Source organism: Papaver somniferum, chromosome 4, assembly GCF_003573695.1.
Source record: "Papaver somniferum cultivar HN1 chromosome 4, ASM357369v1, whole genome shotgun sequence".
Classification (NCBI taxonomy): Eukaryota; Viridiplantae; Streptophyta; class Magnoliopsida; order Ranunculales; family Papaveraceae; genus Papaver; species Papaver somniferum.
In genome coordinates, this window is record NC_039361.1 from 25,922,759 (window position 1) to 25,941,475 (window position 18,717).

At 36.8% G+C, this 18,717-nt stretch overlaps 3 protein-coding genes across 3 annotated transcripts; 2 read left to right on the top strand and 1 right to left on the bottom strand.

Moving 5' to 3' along the window:
- The first annotated feature begins 6,327 nt into the window (after positions 1 to 6,327).
- LOC113272209 lies at positions 6,328 to 7,500 on the top strand. The gene is made up of 2 exons (XM_026522085.1): positions 6,328 to 6,727; positions 6,833 to 7,500. The coding sequence occupies exons 1-2, from the start codon at positions 6,328 to 6,330 to the stop codon at positions 7,498 to 7,500; spliced, it is 1,068 nt and encodes a 355-aa protein (XP_026377870.1).
- A 43-nt stretch (positions 7,501 to 7,543) lies between these two features.
- LOC113273635 lies at positions 7,544 to 9,464 on the bottom strand. Its single transcript, XM_026523287.1, has 3 exons — positions 9,440 to 9,464; positions 8,383 to 8,679; positions 7,544 to 8,303 (listed from the first exon to the last, which is right to left on the bottom strand). The coding sequence occupies exons 2-3, from the start codon at positions 8,665 to 8,667 to the stop codon at positions 7,671 to 7,673; spliced, it is 918 nt and encodes a 305-aa protein (XP_026379072.1). The 5' UTR covers positions 8,668 to 8,679; positions 9,440 to 9,464; the 3' UTR covers positions 7,544 to 7,670.
- A 267-nt stretch (positions 9,465 to 9,731) lies between these two features.
- LOC113273636 (transcription factor bHLH118-like) lies at positions 9,732 to 11,147 on the top strand. Its single transcript, XM_026523288.1, has 3 exons — positions 9,732 to 10,191; positions 10,323 to 10,670; positions 10,799 to 11,147. Exons 1-3 carry the CDS (start codon positions 9,847 to 9,849, stop codon positions 10,859 to 10,861), a joined length of 756 nt encoding a protein of 251 aa, XP_026379073.1. The 5' UTR covers positions 9,732 to 9,846; the 3' UTR covers positions 10,862 to 11,147.
- Positions 11,148 to 18,717: the final 7,570 nt, after the last annotated feature.

Genomic DNA, 18,717 nt, shown 5'->3' on the forward strand with positions numbered 1-18,717 from the left:
CTTATCAGACATGAATATGTGTAAGACATTAAGCAAGGAGCAATTCAGGATACGGGAAACGTTCGGAACGGGATACGTACCAGTATTATACGGATTTGTAAAAGTCAAATTCGGTCAAAAATCCGGTCAACGGTTCGTAATTCGGCAGTAATACGGAACGACATACGTACATGTATAATTCGTTTTAGAGATATGAATCCGGCGTGCAAAATTCGGCATACATTAACCTGTTAAAAAATCATTTTTAATATAATGCCTCCTTAGATACATTAATTTAATAGTTGACATAAACTATATATATGATATATGAATTACAATTAGCAAATAACATGTATGTTGGTGGTATCGGAATCAGATTGGTATATGTAAAATTTTAGAAGTCAAAAATATAATAAAAAATGATAATTTAGTGATGACGTGACAAAGTATTATACGGGCCGTATGATTCGGTAATTCGTAAATACGCGTATAATTCGTTTTGAGCTGGAAATTCGCGAATCTAAGTCGGGATTTCGGTTATACGGCGGATACGTACGGATTCGGTCGATACGGACGGATTCGCGAATTATACGAGTATAATTCGCGAACTTACTAACTAGGGGGAGGGGTTAGGAAGGGGTCGTACAAAGACCAGGGTATATACAATCCCACAGAGATCTCAACCATGATACAGTTGGTAGTTTGGTACAACCTTTTCTTTTCCTATTCTTGCAATCTTCTTGCAATTTGCATATATTTATATCAGAAATAGAGATTTGCAATATACAAGTAAGTTAATTTAAGAGGTAGGTATCCCTTTTAGAGGACATCTATCTGGTATTCAACTATTCAAGGTTTATGGGGCTCACGCATATAATTATAAACTGATTATAGGGAGGATTTGCTGATCTTCAAGGGATATCTCCTCTTTCCTCCCGTGTAGCCGATTCAAATCTTCTGAAACTCAGGATCGAAGGTAAAAGGGAGCCAACTAAAAATCATACCGAATAATTTTTATTTATATGTAAATACGCTTTCAGAGGCGGTTTATCATAAGGGCTATTTGCCTAAACCTAATTCACCCTTGAATGTGATCTCACTTGGAAGGGTGCATATTTTAGTAAGTGGATCCTCAAACTCAAGAAGTGCCTTGTCCGTATAAACAGTGACAAAGTGGCATATGCACAATTAGGTGATGATTGGACCTTAGGCTAGCTGCTCCCCCACTATTCATCTTAGTGGATGAGATGGTTTAATTGCTATGCAATGTATTTAGCCTAATTATTATCAATTAGCCCTGTAAGCCTCATTGTGTCGGTTTAGGACCCATGTTTAGAGGTCCCAAAGATTTTGCTTTAGTTCTAAATCTTTTGCAAATGATATTCAAACATAACAATTTCTCTGATTTAGGAAATTTGCACGAATTTTATTCCGAATGGTAGAGATTAAAGTGTGATGAATCCATCACAATAAAAATATATTTCATTTTTTCCCCTCAGAACTTGATAATTGTATTTTAAAAACAATATTGATGGATGTTCTTGCATAAAATAAATGTCATCCAGTCTGGATGGATTTTCTTGATGAAGGCTTGATGACAATTGTATGCTAATAACATTTGTGATATATTCAGGGTGGATATATACTAATAACATTTGTGATACTCGGAATGATTTTACAAACATGTAGTGGTCGTATAATATTTTTACACCTACTTATAATTGGCAAATTTAATATTGAAGAGGATTTTTGTTATCGATGAAGTCATGCATGATGTCATGTGGACTATTTTGTGCACCCACCCATCCCTCATCCTACACTAAAACTAATGTTCTCATTCATACGAGAGCGTAACGAGGATGAACCTTTAAGCAGCCAGGTTTCCTATTGTACATATATGTGAAATCTAACGGTATAGATGTGCCTAATGCTTGGTGTGTAGTTGTATACTCGAGTGCATAATAGTAGAAATCTCCTAATGTAATGAGATATTCAAATACCGTGTGCATGGGAGGATTGGAGGGATCTTTAGGCAAGTGAGAACAATTATCCCATTCAGCAGGTGACTTAGAAGCTTATTTGTTCATATTTTTACAATATATTTTTTTTCTTTCATTTGTTTGCTCTTGTAACCCATATTAACGTTCCTTGAATAATACGTTCAACCTTTTGACCTTTTTGGTTTTGATCCCACTGAACAAAATTTGTTCAGTTTTGAACCATTTATGCAGTTTCCAAGTCCGTCACTGTATACAGCGATCTTTTTTGTTGGTTTGGTACGCCACCGAGTGTGACAAAATAGGTGGTTCTTTACTAGTCATCCCAGTCTATCCACATTGACTTTGATGCACAGAGATATCCTGTACAACAAGAAATTTAATAGTGTCACATATAAAACTTGAAGAGAGTAAACTTAAAAAAAATAATAATGAAAAAAACCACTGCTCACAACAAAAGCCATTCAATTAATTTACAACAACATGCAACCAAGCCTTTATTTATTGATTTATTTTGACTTGAAAGGGCAAATTGTGTTAAGAAAGCTTAGTCACCAAAGAGCGACCAAGAAAGAATAAGAATTACACGGATGCTTGCATCAAAGCATCCCAACTTAAATTAAGGTCGACAAACCATAATTCTCAACAATATTTATTGTCCAATTGAACAACAAACTCTTAACTTCAGTTATTAGTTTTCATCACATTATTGTACAGCCTATTATTTCTTTCTTTGTGGACACACCACCATATTGCCAAAAGCAAACAACCAAGCCGTTAGTCCCAAACAAATGGGATAGGCTAAAACCCACCCTTTTAGTTTCGTCAAAAAAAATAAAATAAAATTTCATCGATCCGACTGATGAGTCTCTGAGTCTATGCATCATACTACCTTGTACTACCGCATCTAAAACAGGCCACACTCAAGATTTTGTGAAGAATCTTATCATGCCTCCCGGTATTGAAATACTTAGATATTAGTATATCAGTATTGTTATTTGTTTACCGATCAAAAAAAAAAAAAGTATTGTTATTTGTTTATTCCCATTTGAGTTTCTTATGTTGGTACTACCAAATCCATAATAAGAACTTCTTAGAGCAACCACAGTCATGAAACGGACCAAATACCAAAAGCCAGACTAAAAACCAAAAATTTTTGGTATTTTGGGTGACCCAAGCGCAGTTGGATAACACCAAATTTGATGAAGCGTAACTTACACTAACGCCCGATGCCAGACGTAACTTATACTCACGTCTGTTGATGAAGCGGATTTTTATTATGCGTTTGAATGAAACGGAGGTATAATGCCCGCTTGATTGAGGCGCAAGTATAACTAACGCCGGATATGGGACAGCGATGGAAAGTGCGTCTACTGGGACGGAGATGAAAAGTGCGTATCACTCGTACGGAGATATAAAGTGCGTATGTTTCGGGCGTTAATGGATTATGCGTATGTTTCGGGCGTTAATGGATTATGCGTCTGGGTGAGACGTTTATAGAAGAAGCGTCTGAGTGGAACGTTTGTAATACCTGCGTCTATGTGGGACGTTTGTAATACGTTCGTGTGAGAGGGACGGTTGTAATACGAGCGTCTGAGTGGGACGTCTGTAATACATGCGTCTGAATCAAGCGTTTGTAATACGTGCGTCTGAGTGAGGCGTGCACGGAAAATCCGTCTGGATATAGACGTGATTATCTCTTCTTCTCCTCCTCCTTTTACATAAACAGTTTTTACAGAAGAAAAAAAAAAGACGAAAACAGACGAAAAATCTAGGGCAAAACCTAAATCGAATGTGACGGAAATTTGATTGGGTGCGGGGAAACGAGTTCTTGCGAAAGAAACGAGTAATCTTATTCGTTAATTGGGTGCGGGGAAATTTGATTGAAGATTAAAGGTATGATTTGTTTTTGGGTAATTTGTTTTTGGTTGGATTGAAGATTAAAGGTATGATTAATTAGGCTGTTTTTGGGTGGAATGAGTGGATTGCATGTTGATTTCATTAAGCATAACCGTGTTTGTTTGATTTCATTAACCATATAACATGAGGTTACTGTTACTGTTCTTTGTTTGATTATGTTTGATTATGTATAGAATGATTTGAGTGATAGAATATGAATAATTTGTTTGTTTGATTATGTATGAATAATTTTACTGATAGAATACAAAGGGGAGATACAAAATGTTGTTGTTGATCTTCACTGATAGAATAATTTTACTGATAGACTAAGTTCACTGAAATCCATTAAACATGAATTGTTGTTGCTCACAAAGGGGAGATACAAAATGTTAAACAGTTGTATTATAAAGACGGTGTCTAGATTTTTTCTGTAAATTTTTTTGATCTTCTATACTGTAAGTAAATAAAATATAATCTTGGGGTTTATTTACTGTAAATTTTTTGGATTTTCTATACTGTAAATTTTGATCTTCTATAATATAGAATAGAACTTTTTATGGATGTTGTAAACTCAGAAAAAACAATTACTAACTTGTATTTATATCGTGCTCAGATGTTGAGCAGAATAACGTCGAGATTTGCACAAGGAAAAAAGATGAATAATAAGAAACGCAAAGGTAAAGGTCCAATGGAGCCTGAAATAGACCCTAATGTTGGAGATTTGGAAGTTCCAGATACCGGGTTCGATGAAGATAGCGAAGATGAAACAACACCGTCCGTGGTATCCCTAGATAACTACAATTGCCTGGAAGATAGTGACAAACACGCTTCTACAGATATTACATATTCAAGCGATCCAAAATTCAGGTACCAACATCGTGGTTCACTCTTTTCGGTCATTGTTTATTATAAGGAGATAACAAAACATAGTCCAAAAATTAAATACATTATCGACAAGGCAGGATGGGGACGTTTATTAGCCATGGAAATAGGAGAAGCATCACACCCAGTGATTGATTATCTTGTTGAACGTTGGTGGGATACAACGCATACTTTTCACTTCCCTTTTGGTGAAATGGGATTCACGCCGCTTGATTGGGTAGTGTTGACAGGATTGAGTATTGGAATTGGGGATGATGTTCCGTATAACCCAGTCAAGTACAAATTTGATTATGTTCGTGAGCATGTTTTTCCAGAAATAGAAGAACCCTTAGATTATGAAGATCCCCCAATCTCTGGAAAAAAACGCCCCCCGGCACAGTGGATTTCAGATGCAATCACAATTAAATTTTTGACTACGTATTTCAAAGAAGATATCTTGGTTGCAGCTAATTTGGATGACAAACTTGCAGAAAAAGTGGCGAGGGCCTTTTTTATGTATGTTTTGGGAAATTTTTTCTTTTCCAATGCAAAGAACTACATTGATGCGGCTTGGTTAGCTGCTTTTGAGGATCTAAATGCAGTTGATATGTATGACTGGGGTGGTCCTGCTTTTGCAAAATTGTATGTGGCACTCAACGCATCTGGTAGGGGACAGAAGTCATTATCTGGGCCGTTCCAAATATTAGAGGTAAATTATTATTTATTTTTATTTCATTTAAATGTATATTTTTTGGCAGTTGATTTATTTGGTTGGTTATGATGGAGTAGTTTTGGGGATATGAATATCTGGGCATATGTAGACCGTGCGACCCAACTAGTGAAGAAAAATGGCCAAGAACTTCCCGGTGGAAAGCGAAGAAAAAGACTATCGAGCATCAACAATGTCGTCTGTTAACCCCCATCCGAGAATGACGTTTATCCCACCACGGCAAACACCATCGCATACTCCTACTGATGAATAAGTAACTTTTTAGCCTCCACTTTGGATATGTACTTTTTAGCCTCCACTTTGGATATGTACTTTTTAGCCTCCACTTTGGATACTCCTACAAAGTGCGTATGTTATCTCTATATAGGGTTACTTTTTAGCCTCCATTTTCAGACTCCATTTTCATTCTGACATGTTGATTTCTTTTCAGCCTCCGTTTCGGTACTTGTAGTTTAATTAGTGTTATTTCTTTTTAAGCCTTCATTTTCAATCGGTCAGTGTCGCTTCTTTTTAGCTATAGTCTTAGTCTTTGCAGTGTCAATTCTTTTCACTCGCATTTTCAATCTGCAATGCCATAAGTGTCTATCATGTGTCTATAAAACCAATACTACATATCTCGGTGAATACAAACCAACACTGCAAATATTCTTCTTCTTCGATCTCTCCCAATCACTTCTCAAACTATACATTCCAATGGAATACTGTGACAATAACGCTGAATCTTCTTCTTCTTCGGACTCCGAATTTTCTTCTACTTCTTCTTCTGCGATCTCTGATAACAGCTTTTACTCATCAGATGAAGATGCGGTTGCATTGAGCCGAAATAATCTAGCAGTTAGTTTGGGAACTGCCATTACAAGTATGACATGGTCTCATACTCGTATAAAAATACCAAGAAATCGTGAAGCCGGAGATATACTTCTCTGGAATGACTACTTTTCTGACAACCCCACCTACCCAGCTAACATATTTCGTAGGAGATTCAGAATGCGGCGAGAATTGTTCAACCGAATATTGGCAGATGTGGTGTCTAGAAATCCTTATTTTGCTCAAAAAAGAGATGCTTGTGGCATTCTTGGATTATCCCCTCATCAGAAAGTAACTGCAGCAATCCGAATGTTAGCTTATGGATGTGCAACAGATGCAATAGATGAGTATTTACGCATGGATGGAGAAACCACCGTTTTAGAAGCAACCCGTCGGTTTTGCAAGACGATTGTGGTATTATATGGGAAAGAATATTTACGCTCACCAACTGCGGGTGATGTTGAACTGTTGCTGAAAGAAAACAAAGACAGGGGATTTCCTGGGATGCTGGGGAGCGTGGATTGTATGCATTGGAAATGGGATAGATGTCCGTCAGCAGAATCAGGAGTATACACCGCGTATAAAGGGAGTGAAAGTATTGTGCTAGAGGCAGTGGTGTCACATGATCTCTGGTTTTGGCATGCGTTTTTTGGTATGCCCGGCTCCTGCAATGATATTAATGTAATGAATCGTTCTTATATTTTTCGAAAACTTATCAACGGGAAAACACCACCGGTGAACTTTGAAGTAAACGGGCATGCATATGATATGGGATATTATCTCGGTGATGGCATTTATCCACAGATTGCTACTATTGTGATGGCCATTAAACAACCAGATACACCGAAAAAATATAAATTTTCATCGATGCAAGAGGGAGCACGGAAAGATGTAGAGCGTGGATTTGGTGTACTGCAACAACAATTTGCCATTGTCAAACAACCTGCACGAATGTGGAACCCGGATGTGCTTGCCTATATAATGAAAACGGTTATTATTTTACATAATATGATAGTGGAGGATGAGCGTCTTCCCGGTGATTGGCCACATGAATATGACTCACGTAGCAGGTCGGCACCGGTGAATATATCGAGGGTAGGTACTGAGGAACTTTCCATAATGAGAGCTGCACATCGGCGTCATGCTATACACAATAAAGAAACACATTTTCGCTTGCGTCAAGATTTAATCGAACACATATGGTCAAATTTTGGAGATAATTATTAAGTTGGGATGGAAATATGTTGTATCGTATTTCTTCATCGGAAAATATGTTGTAACGTTGCTTACTAATGTACTATTTATCATATAAAAATTAAAATTCACTAAAATTGACTAAAACTCACTAATTTTTTTATTAATGATAAATATTAAGGTTCAACTAATTCGGTCATGCTTTAAGATTGGTTTCTTTTGCGTTGTAGTATTTCCATCTTTCGAAGTTCGAAGTACTCTCTTGTTACAGTGTCCAATGTAGAGACATCCTTCAACATTATGGCCAAGTCATCGTCCGCTTCTTTCTTTAAATCGAGTTTTTCTTGCCTAGCTTGTTTCGCCGCAAACTTTGCCGCAGACTTAGCTTGTATCGCCGCAAACTTTGCCGCAGACTTAGCTTGTATTGCTTCAAACTCAGCTTGTCTCTGTCCCATCTTCATTAGTGATTGTGCTTTGTAATGTTCATTGAAACTTTGCTGCTCCTTAATTATATCCTCTAGCATTTCCTCCTGGGCATTGGATTTTGCTCTCCCTGTTTTCTTTAGTTGTTTCGATGCTTTCTTCCCCAACTGACGCTTACGTGTGTTCTCTATATCTCCAATATCTAGATCATCACTGGACTCGCCTGGAATTGTTTCCTCAATATCAGCGTTTTCCTCACCACTCTGAGAATCTTCCATTTCTTGGCCTGAATCAAACACAAACGTCGACCGTCCTGAATATTTGATACTATCTTTTAGAATTTCGTAGCACTCTTCGTGCTTAAATTTTTTGTTACCATTACTTTCTTTGAATCGCTTTCTTATCTCTTCAACCTGTTATTATTTTCAATACTCATCAGTTCCAATTACATGTATATAATTATTAAGGGTGCAAAAATTGACGATTACTTACCCTCGAGACTTCATTCCATCCGCTATGATATTCACCATCAACTTCCAACACTTTTGCAGAATAAAGTGAAACCTGTCTACTGATTCCCTGAAATCGACTCTGGATAGAAGTCCAAGTACGTTTTGGTTTACAAGGCAGGGCTTCTTCCAACTTATCTTTGATCCGACTCCATAATACTCTTTCTGGTTGATCGGTTCCGGTAGCAGAATCTTGAGATATGGCTAAATGGATTCTACATATCATTGTATCTTCTTCTGTTGTAAAATTGGGACCTCGTGGTGCCATATTTCTATATTTCTTGAAATAGAAATTATAAATGATAAGATTATGCAGAAATAAGTTTGTCAAATGCTATATATAGATATACGAAAGAGCCGTTGCAATCTATCAAACGGTCGGAAAATCAGAAAACCAAAATCAGAATTCCAAAATATAACCGTTGGCGCACGTAATACGTGCGCCTGGTAACGGACGCTCGTAATACATGCGCTCCGAACAAACGCTCATAATACGAGCGTCCGTCCCAGACGCTCGTAAAACATGCGCCCACTCCAGACGGTCCTAATATATGCGCCCATACCAGACGCTTCTAAAACATGCGCCCACTCCATACGGTCGTAATATATGCGCCTCACTCATACGCCCATAAAACATGCGTCTCACTCATACGCCCATAAAACATGCGTCTCACACAGACGTTAATAATACGTCCGTCTCCCGCATACGGTCATAATACATGCGCCCGAAGCAGGCGCTTTTAGTAACTGCGTCCAAACCAGGCGTTTTTAATAACTGCGTCTGCTATGGGGCGTAGGTTTTATCTACGTATGGCCCGGCGGTGTTTATAATAACGCCTAACTCAAACGCTCTATATACATCCGCCCCATTATCATACGTTATTTATAAGTACGCCCGATGTGGAGCGTCCACTATACTTCCGTCTGAAATCATACGCCCACTATACTTCCGTCCCACTATAATCATTTTAGTCTCGGTTGGCGACCACATTTGGTCGCAAACCCTAATTAACTGGACTAAATATGGTTTTAGTCAGTACCACTGCGGCTGAATTTGGGACCAAATTTGGGTATAGTCCCCAAATTTGGTCATGACTGTGGTTGCTCTTAGCACATCAAAACTAATAACAAGATCTTCTACAAACATAAAAAAACAAGGCCTGCTTTGATACTACTGTATATACTATTCCACGTGCAAGATATCGTATCAAACAGTGAGTAGTACATATGCATAATGCACACGAAATGGTCCTACAACTAATGTGAATGCAGACTAAGGGTTTCCATTTGTATATTAAATGTACAGTTCATTCAAGATTAACTTAAGCCATTAGTCTAAACTTTATAAAAGAAAGATCCCAAATTATCTAAAGCCATTACAGATCTTCATCTTCTAACCCTAACAAACATATATTCTCTTATTAAGATCATCCAATAATAAGAAAAGATGAATTATTTCTCATCTAATGATTTACACCCTTTACAACAAAGCAATGAGATCTCAAGATCTTGTGAACAACAACAACAACAAAATGATACAACGAATCAAGAGCATATTGTCCCCAAAATTCAACCTTTTAGCATTGATAATTTTAACCGTATCTTTAATATGGACCACCCTGCTAGCAACTCATCAGCTAATAATACTCCCAAGAAAAATGATCGAAGTCAAAGAGCTGATGGAAGTAAGAAGAAAATGGTTGTAAGAAGAGATGTTGAGAGGCAAAGAAGGCAAGAAATGACGAATCTTTACGCGTTGCTTCGATCGCTTCTACCTCTTGAATATATCAAGGTATAACATGCAAATAATTGTCTGTATTTTGTTTATTTTTCTGTAAGAATAAGTCTGGGTTTTTTTGTGTGTGTTTTATTTGTTAACTAAGTTCAAAGATTTATGTATGTGTCATTGGGTTGGTTTTTCAGGGAAAGAGATCAATATCTGACCATATGAATGAAGCAACCAAGTATATAATTAATTTACAAAAAATGATTGAAGAAATGAAAGATAAGAGAGATGGACTGAACAGATTATCTATCAACAATTCCAAATCTATGTCTGTTATTCCTAGAGTAATAAACAGCTTTTCACAGCCGGATTTTGTTACGGTGCGGCGGTGTGTTTCAGGTTTGGAAGTTGTAATTAGTAGTGATGGGTTATTACTTCCGCTTTCAAGAGTGCTTCGAGCACTACTCGAAGATGGAGTACTTACAGTTGTTGGTTGTGTTACAACTAGGGTAAATGAGAAATCATTACACACAATTCAGATTGAGGTACACAATTATCATTAAACCAATCGCAAAAGTTTTCGTTTATAAATATTGAAGTTTTAGTATGCATTTAGCTAAAACAACTACTTAGTTATCCTTATCCCCTCTAATGATTTGTACACATGCTGCAGGTAAGCGATCTTACGCGAATCAGTACAACTGAACTGCAACAAAAGCTTATTGATTTGGTTTAGTATTCAAGTGTCGGTGGACGGGACTGCTTGCTTATATTTACTGATTTTCTCCTTCTACTAAACATGATATGAGGATACAACTGTAAAAATGACCTTGGAGTATATAAGTGGTTTGTGTCATCTTCTTGAGTTTCTCTAGCACCTTTGTTATCGAGTTGGTTGAGTACTAATTAAGGTCTCGTATATACCTAGGAAACAACATAATACATGTCTCTTCCATTATATGTTGATACTTGATCCTTTTATTTGGTAGCTTCGTATAATGCCTGGGTGCAAATTATTGGTCTCGGAATATTGCCATATACTACACTATTACTATATCGTGTGCTAAATCAAATTTTCTATACTGAAACAACAAGTGGTCTTGTCGACTGGTTTTATTGAATCTAGTTGGTAACACAAGAATACAATCATCGTGCGATGCCTACGCCCTGAAGTTAAAACTGCAGGTTTGTATATTAATTTACAGATAAATTATGTAAGTGCAGAAAGATAGATATCTTTCACGGACTAAGATGAAGCTATACTTATAGGTATTGATAAGATGTACTTTAGATGTAAAAAGAGAGAGAAGTTTTTTGCTAGAGATCAGATACTCACATTCAGTGGTTAAGTGCATTTCTGCATTTAGTAGTCATGATCTTAAGGCTAACACACCGAGAATCCATGATGAATTGCTAAATAGCATCAACTAATTTCTCCTTGTGCACATGTCTAAAACCAGCAAGCTACACTATTTTGCTTTTAATATTTAGATATTTGGTAATACATTGAAACTCTGTTATCCAGATTTTATGAACCTGACAAGATTTATTGAATAAAATCCTCTAGTTATCTAAAAAAAACCATCGAAGAATAGTAAATTTCGTGGTTCTTTACAGCCACATAAACCCAGTTTTAAATGAAATTTTATTGCTAGTAATCTATATGATGCTTGAAGTTCGTGTGAAGATATTGCTTGAAGTTTAATCGGAGTTATAGGTTTTTCCGGTTTCCTGTAAGGGTTTGTTTTGTCCATTTCTTCTAATATTTGGATATTTAGAAATATTATGACTTAGCTAAAAAAAAACAACACAATTTTGCTTTTATTTAGAGTGGTAATCAAAATAGCTGGGTGTTGAGCATTTTCATCATGTACCACAGTAGTAATATAAACTCTAACTAACACGCTGTGCGAGTGGTTAGGCATTTTGTGTTGGATTAACTTCAACATAGAAGTCACTAACAAGCTGGTTAGGACAAGATTAGGAAATTGATGTAATCCTAAGGGAATTAGAAGTCATCTAATTCTAAGAAAAGGAAAGACATGTAATAAGGTAATAGGACTAGGAAAAGGAATTCATAGTTTTATATATATATATGATCACCAAAGTTGTGGTTGATCATATGAGCAAGATTAGAGCTTGTGTTTAGTTTTGAGAGATTTTCTAAACATCAATAAAGATAGTTGTCTTTATATAAGCTAAGTTTCATCTTGCAGTTGCCATTATTTTGTGCATACATGTTTTGAAATGGTAGAATATAAGAATACCTCATCATGTGATAAGTAGTGAAGACTTGAATATGGAGGACTAAAGCTCCATCGGAAGTAATTAACGCTGTTTGTCTGTGAAGATCTACTGAAGAACCGAAGGCAGTCACGGCTCCCAGTATGGGACGACTGGCAGAGTGCTTGGCCTTCTGTACTAAAGGAAACACATGAGATTCTATTCCGTAAGATTTCTGAGATGGTGGAGGCAACCAAATGAATGGATTTGACCAAGTACTCAACTGGATCGAGGCAGCTTATTACCACAATATGGAGTTGAATTGAATCATATTCCGTCACCAGCTAGTAAGACCATGAGAGAACATTTGTCACGAGGTCTTGTCTTCTCTGGAGCATATGAAACACGAGAAAAAACTGATATCTCAGAACAAGATTCTGTTCAGCTGGAAAGAACTGTTATGGTCCACTAGCTATTACTTGTCATGAACCTTCCTGCAGTATGGTCTCCACTTCCTAGTCTGGTGAAAATCGATGTTGATTGCTGAAGCCTAAAGCTCGTAAACACTTGTTTAGGAGTAGAGCTGGCTATCAAGATGAACGCATAGGTAAAAATCTACAGGCCAATGAATCTGCAGCTGTTGCTTGTGTAGGACCAAAAACCACTGCGAAAAACTGCCAGAAGCTCAGAAAAATAGGCAAAGCTCACTGCAAATTTCCTCATAAATTTCGATTGTAGAAATGCGGATTGTCACAACTGCAAGTTTCTGCAGCATACCAATCAAGTCCATTATCTCCTTGGTGTCAAGAATCTGAAGCCTGCTGGTTCTTTTGGCTCATCAAGCTTTAGGTTGCGTTCATCATTTAAGTCATCTTGCCTAAGGTGGACCGGATTGCAAGACAAGGTCCTACCCAAAAGGCAAAGTGATAATAAAACTTGATAAAGATAATGGTTTATGAATAGTTATTCCATTCACCCAGTCAGTTCCAGCGAGATAGATGATCAACTCTTAACCATGCAAATAAAAATATATTAATTGCGATGCCTATGTGTAGCAGTATATATCTTCTTGTGTTGTAGTTAGGATCCTGATTTGGTATCATGTAGGATAGCATGTCCCACTATACCTGTTGCTCCTGCGTTGTAGTTAGGATCCTGACTTGATATCATGTAGGTTAGCATGTCCCACTACCTGTTGCTCCAACCTAGCTAGCTTAAAGATCCTGGACGCAACATATTAGGTTTAACTTGATTTGATGTTGCTTTCTTATGGGACATTAATCTTACGAAAAATGTAAAGTAAAGTGCAAGGTAAAGTATCCTCCTTATCCCAGAGAAGCATTAGGAAGTGGTCAGCCCCTCACTACCTGATCATCAAAATTCAAAGATTAGGGCATATAATCCCATAGAGATCTCAAGACTGATGCAGTTGGTAGTTTGGTACAACTTCTTTTCCTATTCTTGCAAGTCGCACACATTTATATTAGAACTAGAGATTTGCAATATCTACAAGTAAGTAATTTAAGGGGTAGGTATTCCTTTTAGAGGACATCTATCTGGTATTCAATTATTCAAGTTTATGGGGCACATGCATATACACGACTATTGGACTGCTTTACTGATTATCATGTCATCTGAAATCATAGTGCTCAATATGTTTCGTAAATTGGACTTGTCGGAAGTTTCACTTATCAATGGAAGGATTTGTGTGATGTTGCGATATAATTTGGCTTGCAAGAATGATTCTGATGAATCCTTTTAATAAGAAAACCAGGAGCTCACCCAGGGATAACAAGGATCATATTGCCAGTTCTACGCTGCATTAAACCACATTTATCTTTATGGAGAACATGTCTCAAACTGTAAACACACTACAACAATTTTTTTTTTTTGAAGTAGAAAGGTTAAAATTTTATTGATAAAAATAAAAAGGAAACAGATAAGGAGCGCCTAGGCGATACACGGAAGGTAAACCTTCAACGACAAAAAGAAGAAAACAACAATTCCCAGTACCATGCCCGAGAAACTAAACTGCCAAAAAGCAGCAACGATACAACAAATTATTTCAAGACTGGTATCCTTATGAAAGCTAATCCTGTTGTTCCTATTGCAGTTTGTCATGCATGGTATAACTATCATGTCAGCTGTTTTACTAGTTTTTGGATTATAAACAGTGACAAAGTGGGATTTATACAGTTAGGTGATGATTTGGACCCAGCTGCTTCCCCACTATTTATATCAAGGTTTGTTATCCAATGTATTTAGCCTAATTATGGGGTGTTATACACTTCTTTGTAAGATTGTTACTATTTGTTAATAGGAAACAATGAGTTCCATCGGGGTGTTATACACTTCTTTGTAAGATTGTTATTTGTTAATAGGAAACAATGAGTTCCATCTTTTCGCAAAGAATTTTTTTATATTAAACTCAAAACATTGGTGACCATGTTTTGTTATTTTATATATTTATACGCAAAGGATGTTCTAGTTAGATCAGGGTGATGTAATTGCTACGATTTCTATCGTTATTAGCAGATTGTAATTCAACCGCAAATGCTGTTTTTGCACCGCAAATTCTTTCTCCTTTTTTCAACTTTTTAATTTTATTCCGGAGAAACTCATTTGTCATGACCCGAATACAAAGGTCCAAGTTAGCTTCAAAACCGAAGGGGCCCAAGTTTGGGATGGATTTTGGAGTCTCCATAAGACTCGGTCAAAGGAATTGATTTGTAACTAGAAACAGAGTTTTCAGTTTTTCACCATGTAGGTACACGCTTAAACTTTCATTTCTGGTATTGGTTTAATCATGTTAAACATTGCACGTTCTTTCACTGGATGCAAACTCAAAGCAGGGTCAGTGAGGAATGCAGAGGAGGCGGAAAGTCTAGCATTACTAGAGGCTGTGATATGGGCAAAAGCTAAAAATCTGGAGAAAGTTTGTTTCATTAGTGATGCTAAAACAGTTATAGATGATTTTAATTCCACTAGCAACCAATTATTTTGGTATAATAAATCAGTCTTAAAAGACTGTAAAACAATCAGCTCTTGCTTTCATTTGGTTAAGTTTGAATTTCTTAAGAGAAACAATATTATTCTAGCTGATCAAGCAGTTAAGTTCAGTAGAAGGTCTAGAACCTCCGGAGAATGGATGGAAAATGTCCTTGACTTTCTCAATTCTGAAATATAATTCTCTTTTTTAATAAAATTCTTTTTCTCAGCAAAAAAAGCTTAAACTTTCATTTCATAGGCATATATTGGGTATCGCATCTATATATGTAATCTTGGACTTGTTGCTGTTTGGTTTGCATACCCATCCCCTGCTGAAATCCGTTCTTAAATCAACGTAGAATGGTAGACACTATGGATTTCATAACAATAAAAATAAGCTTCATTTGATAGAAAATTTCTCTCCAAGAAAATAATAATTTATTTTGAAAACGAAACATTGATAGCCATTTTAAAGGCGAAAGATGTTGTTGCATAATAAAACATGTCATCATATATATCAGGATGGATATTGTTGATGAAGACTTGGCATCATATCAGGGCGGATACTTTTAACATTTGTGATGCCCGAATGATCTGAATTTTTTTAGCTGTACAATATCTAGATTTTATCCATTACTTATAATTGGCAAGTTTAATATTGAAGAGCGTTTTTTTGTTATTGTTGAAGTCATGCATGACGTCTGTGATCATTTATGAACATTAAAAATGATTTGTGGATCCTAAATTTTGTGGACCCGCATCCAACCATTTTTTTTTTGAAGCATGTATTTATTAAGAAAATTAGGAGGAAATTACACGAGGGTATTTAGTATCCATGGAATCACCGAGAACAATTTGACTAATGAAATTTGGGATTGTGTGTTCCATATTTTGGTTCCAAGATTTCCTGTCTGGCTTCCATCCGCTGCATGATGGGTAAGTCCATCTGCCGCTTGGTTTCCCTCTTTGTAGTTGTGTTGGATGGCTGTGTGTGGTATATGATTGATATGAAGCTTAATTTCTGTTATCATTTTCTGTAAATACCATGGTGGTGCTTCATGTGAGGTAACGAAGCGCTGAAGATTTTCAGAATCCGTCTCGAAAAGAACTCTCATCCATTGTCTTTCTGTCGCGGTTCTTGTGGCTAACAGCAACGACCAGGTTTCTGCAATTAAAACAGTAGTAATTCCTAGAGGTTGCGCGAGAGCCACGATGACTTTTGCTTCCGAATTCCTGCAAATGAAGCCCGCCCCTGCAATTCCGGGTTGTCCCCTGGCAGCGCCATCTGTGTTGATTTTTATCCAATCCGAGTTAGGGTAGGACCATTCTACAATTACTGTTTTTGTTGTTATATTTCCTCTTGAGGGAGTGAACGTCGGTAAGTCGCCTGGAAGAATAGGTGGTAGAGATTTTTTTAGCCCAAATGTATTCCTGTTGTTGCTTTAGGGTTGAAAATAAATTATCATTTGTTGTTGTCTGTTTTTGTCGGTAGATAAAATCGTTTCTACTCGACCAGAGTGACCAGAAAAAATAACCAAAAGAGATGATGAATGCGCGAGCGGCTTATTGTTGTAAGAGTTGGGAGATGATTGTTTGAAGCCATCTTATGTAAGAGTAAGTAAGACTATTGGTATCGAGCTCTCAATACCCGGTCATTAGATGCACATAAAAGAGTATAAAATTAGCTTAGAAGCGCATGGTCATTATATACTCATTCTCAGATGGAAAAAGATGTTAAATCCGATATTTCTATTGGTACAAGTAGCTTGAACTAAGGGTGTAAATGGACGCATCTGGCCGTAAATAGGGCACTATCCGTATTAGAGTTTGAAAATTTTTGGTGAACTATATTCGAAATCCAAATGGATATAGTATTTTTCCACCTCGAGCTCGTATCTGACATTTATCCGATCCAAAATCTAAGAAAACAAAACGAGAAGATATTTTTATTTTTGTAACAAACTAATTTTACATAATAAAAATCAATTAAGATGAAGATACTTGTAAGTAATTTTTGATAAATGTCAAAAAAATAAATAAAAAAAGAATGATATAAACTTTTCTAGGATTATATATATATATATATATATATTTATTCATAAAATTCTGTATACGAATACTTCAAATACGGAATGAGATATCTTTTTGTCAAAATTTTCTATATCCGGTTAATGATATTTTGAATAAAAAATTAAGATATCTGAATACGAATTATTTTCAAATAATAATTATTTCGGATGCGACTTCAAACAAAATTCGGAATTTTGGGACATACACCCTTAGGAAAATGGAGACAGCCATCTCATTTATCATCCGGATTCCAAAACTTGGTAATTCATTTATCCTAAAATTTAGTGTGTGACATATGCTTCCGACATGGAGTGGGCGTTAATTCATTTATACTAAAAAAAATTAACGCAGACACAACAAAATAGAAGCGTCCGTGCACGCAGCCTAGAAGAGAGAATCTCTTTTTCCTCAACGGTGAGTCTGTCGATCCAACTAACTTGTAAAGTTGTACTATGAAACAGGCCACACTCGAGACATGAAAAAAAATATTCAATCATCGTAGGTACACATTTCATCTTCCGCCACGTGTCCACAATGGTACACGTGGAGGACATGCGGCTAAGAGCATCAAGATATAATCACACATGGACAGCCAAGAGTCACTTTATCCTATCCCCAAAAAGATCTGAGATCTACGGCTGGGGATAGTCCGACTGATGCAGACAAGACAGGGGCAGAGGACAGCTGTCTACCGCGGACAGACATCTCAACTACCCGCATTAAATACCCTCAAACATCATATGTGTTAGTCAGCCTGTGTAGGAAGCGCAGATAGCACTGCGTATTCAAATAGAACACGCAGATAAAGCCGAGAACACGAAGACTTCTGCGTAAGCGGCACAAGACACAAGAGGATAAGGTTATAACGGGCTTCAGAAGTTGACCCCACGTAACCTCCCTATAAATACCCCTCTCTCCCAAGTGAAGAGGGGATCGGAAAAACATTGAGAGGAGAATAAGAGAGAGACAGAGAGATAGAGAAAGTGTAAGTAAAGTTCCTCCTGCTACGCAGGCTTATGTGGATCTCAAAGTCATTCGACTATTTCTGTAATCATCATACATATAATGAAAAAACCAAACCCGTAGATAGAGATTTGAGTGATGAATCATATAAGTTAATCGTTTCATCTATATTCATGCATTTATACTTTACATGTTCGATTCGATACTTATGGTATATCATGTTCGTACGTTTTATACTTCATCCATTATTTATCTTGTTGTGCGAGCTAAGAACAATGATTGTAGTTGATGAGACGAGGAAGAGTATTAGAACTCTGAGTCAAGGATTCGACATAACCAATTCATCCC

Excerpts from the sequence above, each read along its gene's own strand:
- LOC113272209 (XM_026522085.1), top strand. The coding sequence starts at position 6,328 with ATGACATGGTCTCATACTCGTATAAAAATACCAAGAAATCGTGAAGCC. Across the intron at positions 6,728-6,832 it reads TTTACGCTCACCAACTGCGG|AATCAGGAGTATACACCGCG; the intron begins GTGATGTTGAAC and ends GTCCGTCAGCAG.
- LOC113273635 (XM_026523287.1), bottom strand. The coding sequence starts at position 8,667 with ATGGCACCACGAGGTCCCAATTTTACAACAGAAGAAGATACAATGATA. Across the intron at positions 8,304-8,382 it reads GATGGAATGAAGTCTCGAGG|GTTGAAGAGATAAGAAAGCG; the intron begins GTAAGTAATCGT and ends AAATAATAACAG.
- LOC113273636 (XM_026523288.1), top strand. The coding sequence starts at position 9,847 with ATGAATTATTTCTCATCTAATGATTTACACCCTTTACAACAAAGCAAT. Across the intron at positions 10,192-10,322 it reads TACCTCTTGAATATATCAAG|GGAAAGAGATCAATATCTGA; the intron begins GTATAACATGCA and ends TTGGTTTTTCAG. Across the intron at positions 10,671-10,798 it reads TACACACAATTCAGATTGAG|GTAAGCGATCTTACGCGAAT; the intron begins GTACACAATTAT and ends CACATGCTGCAG.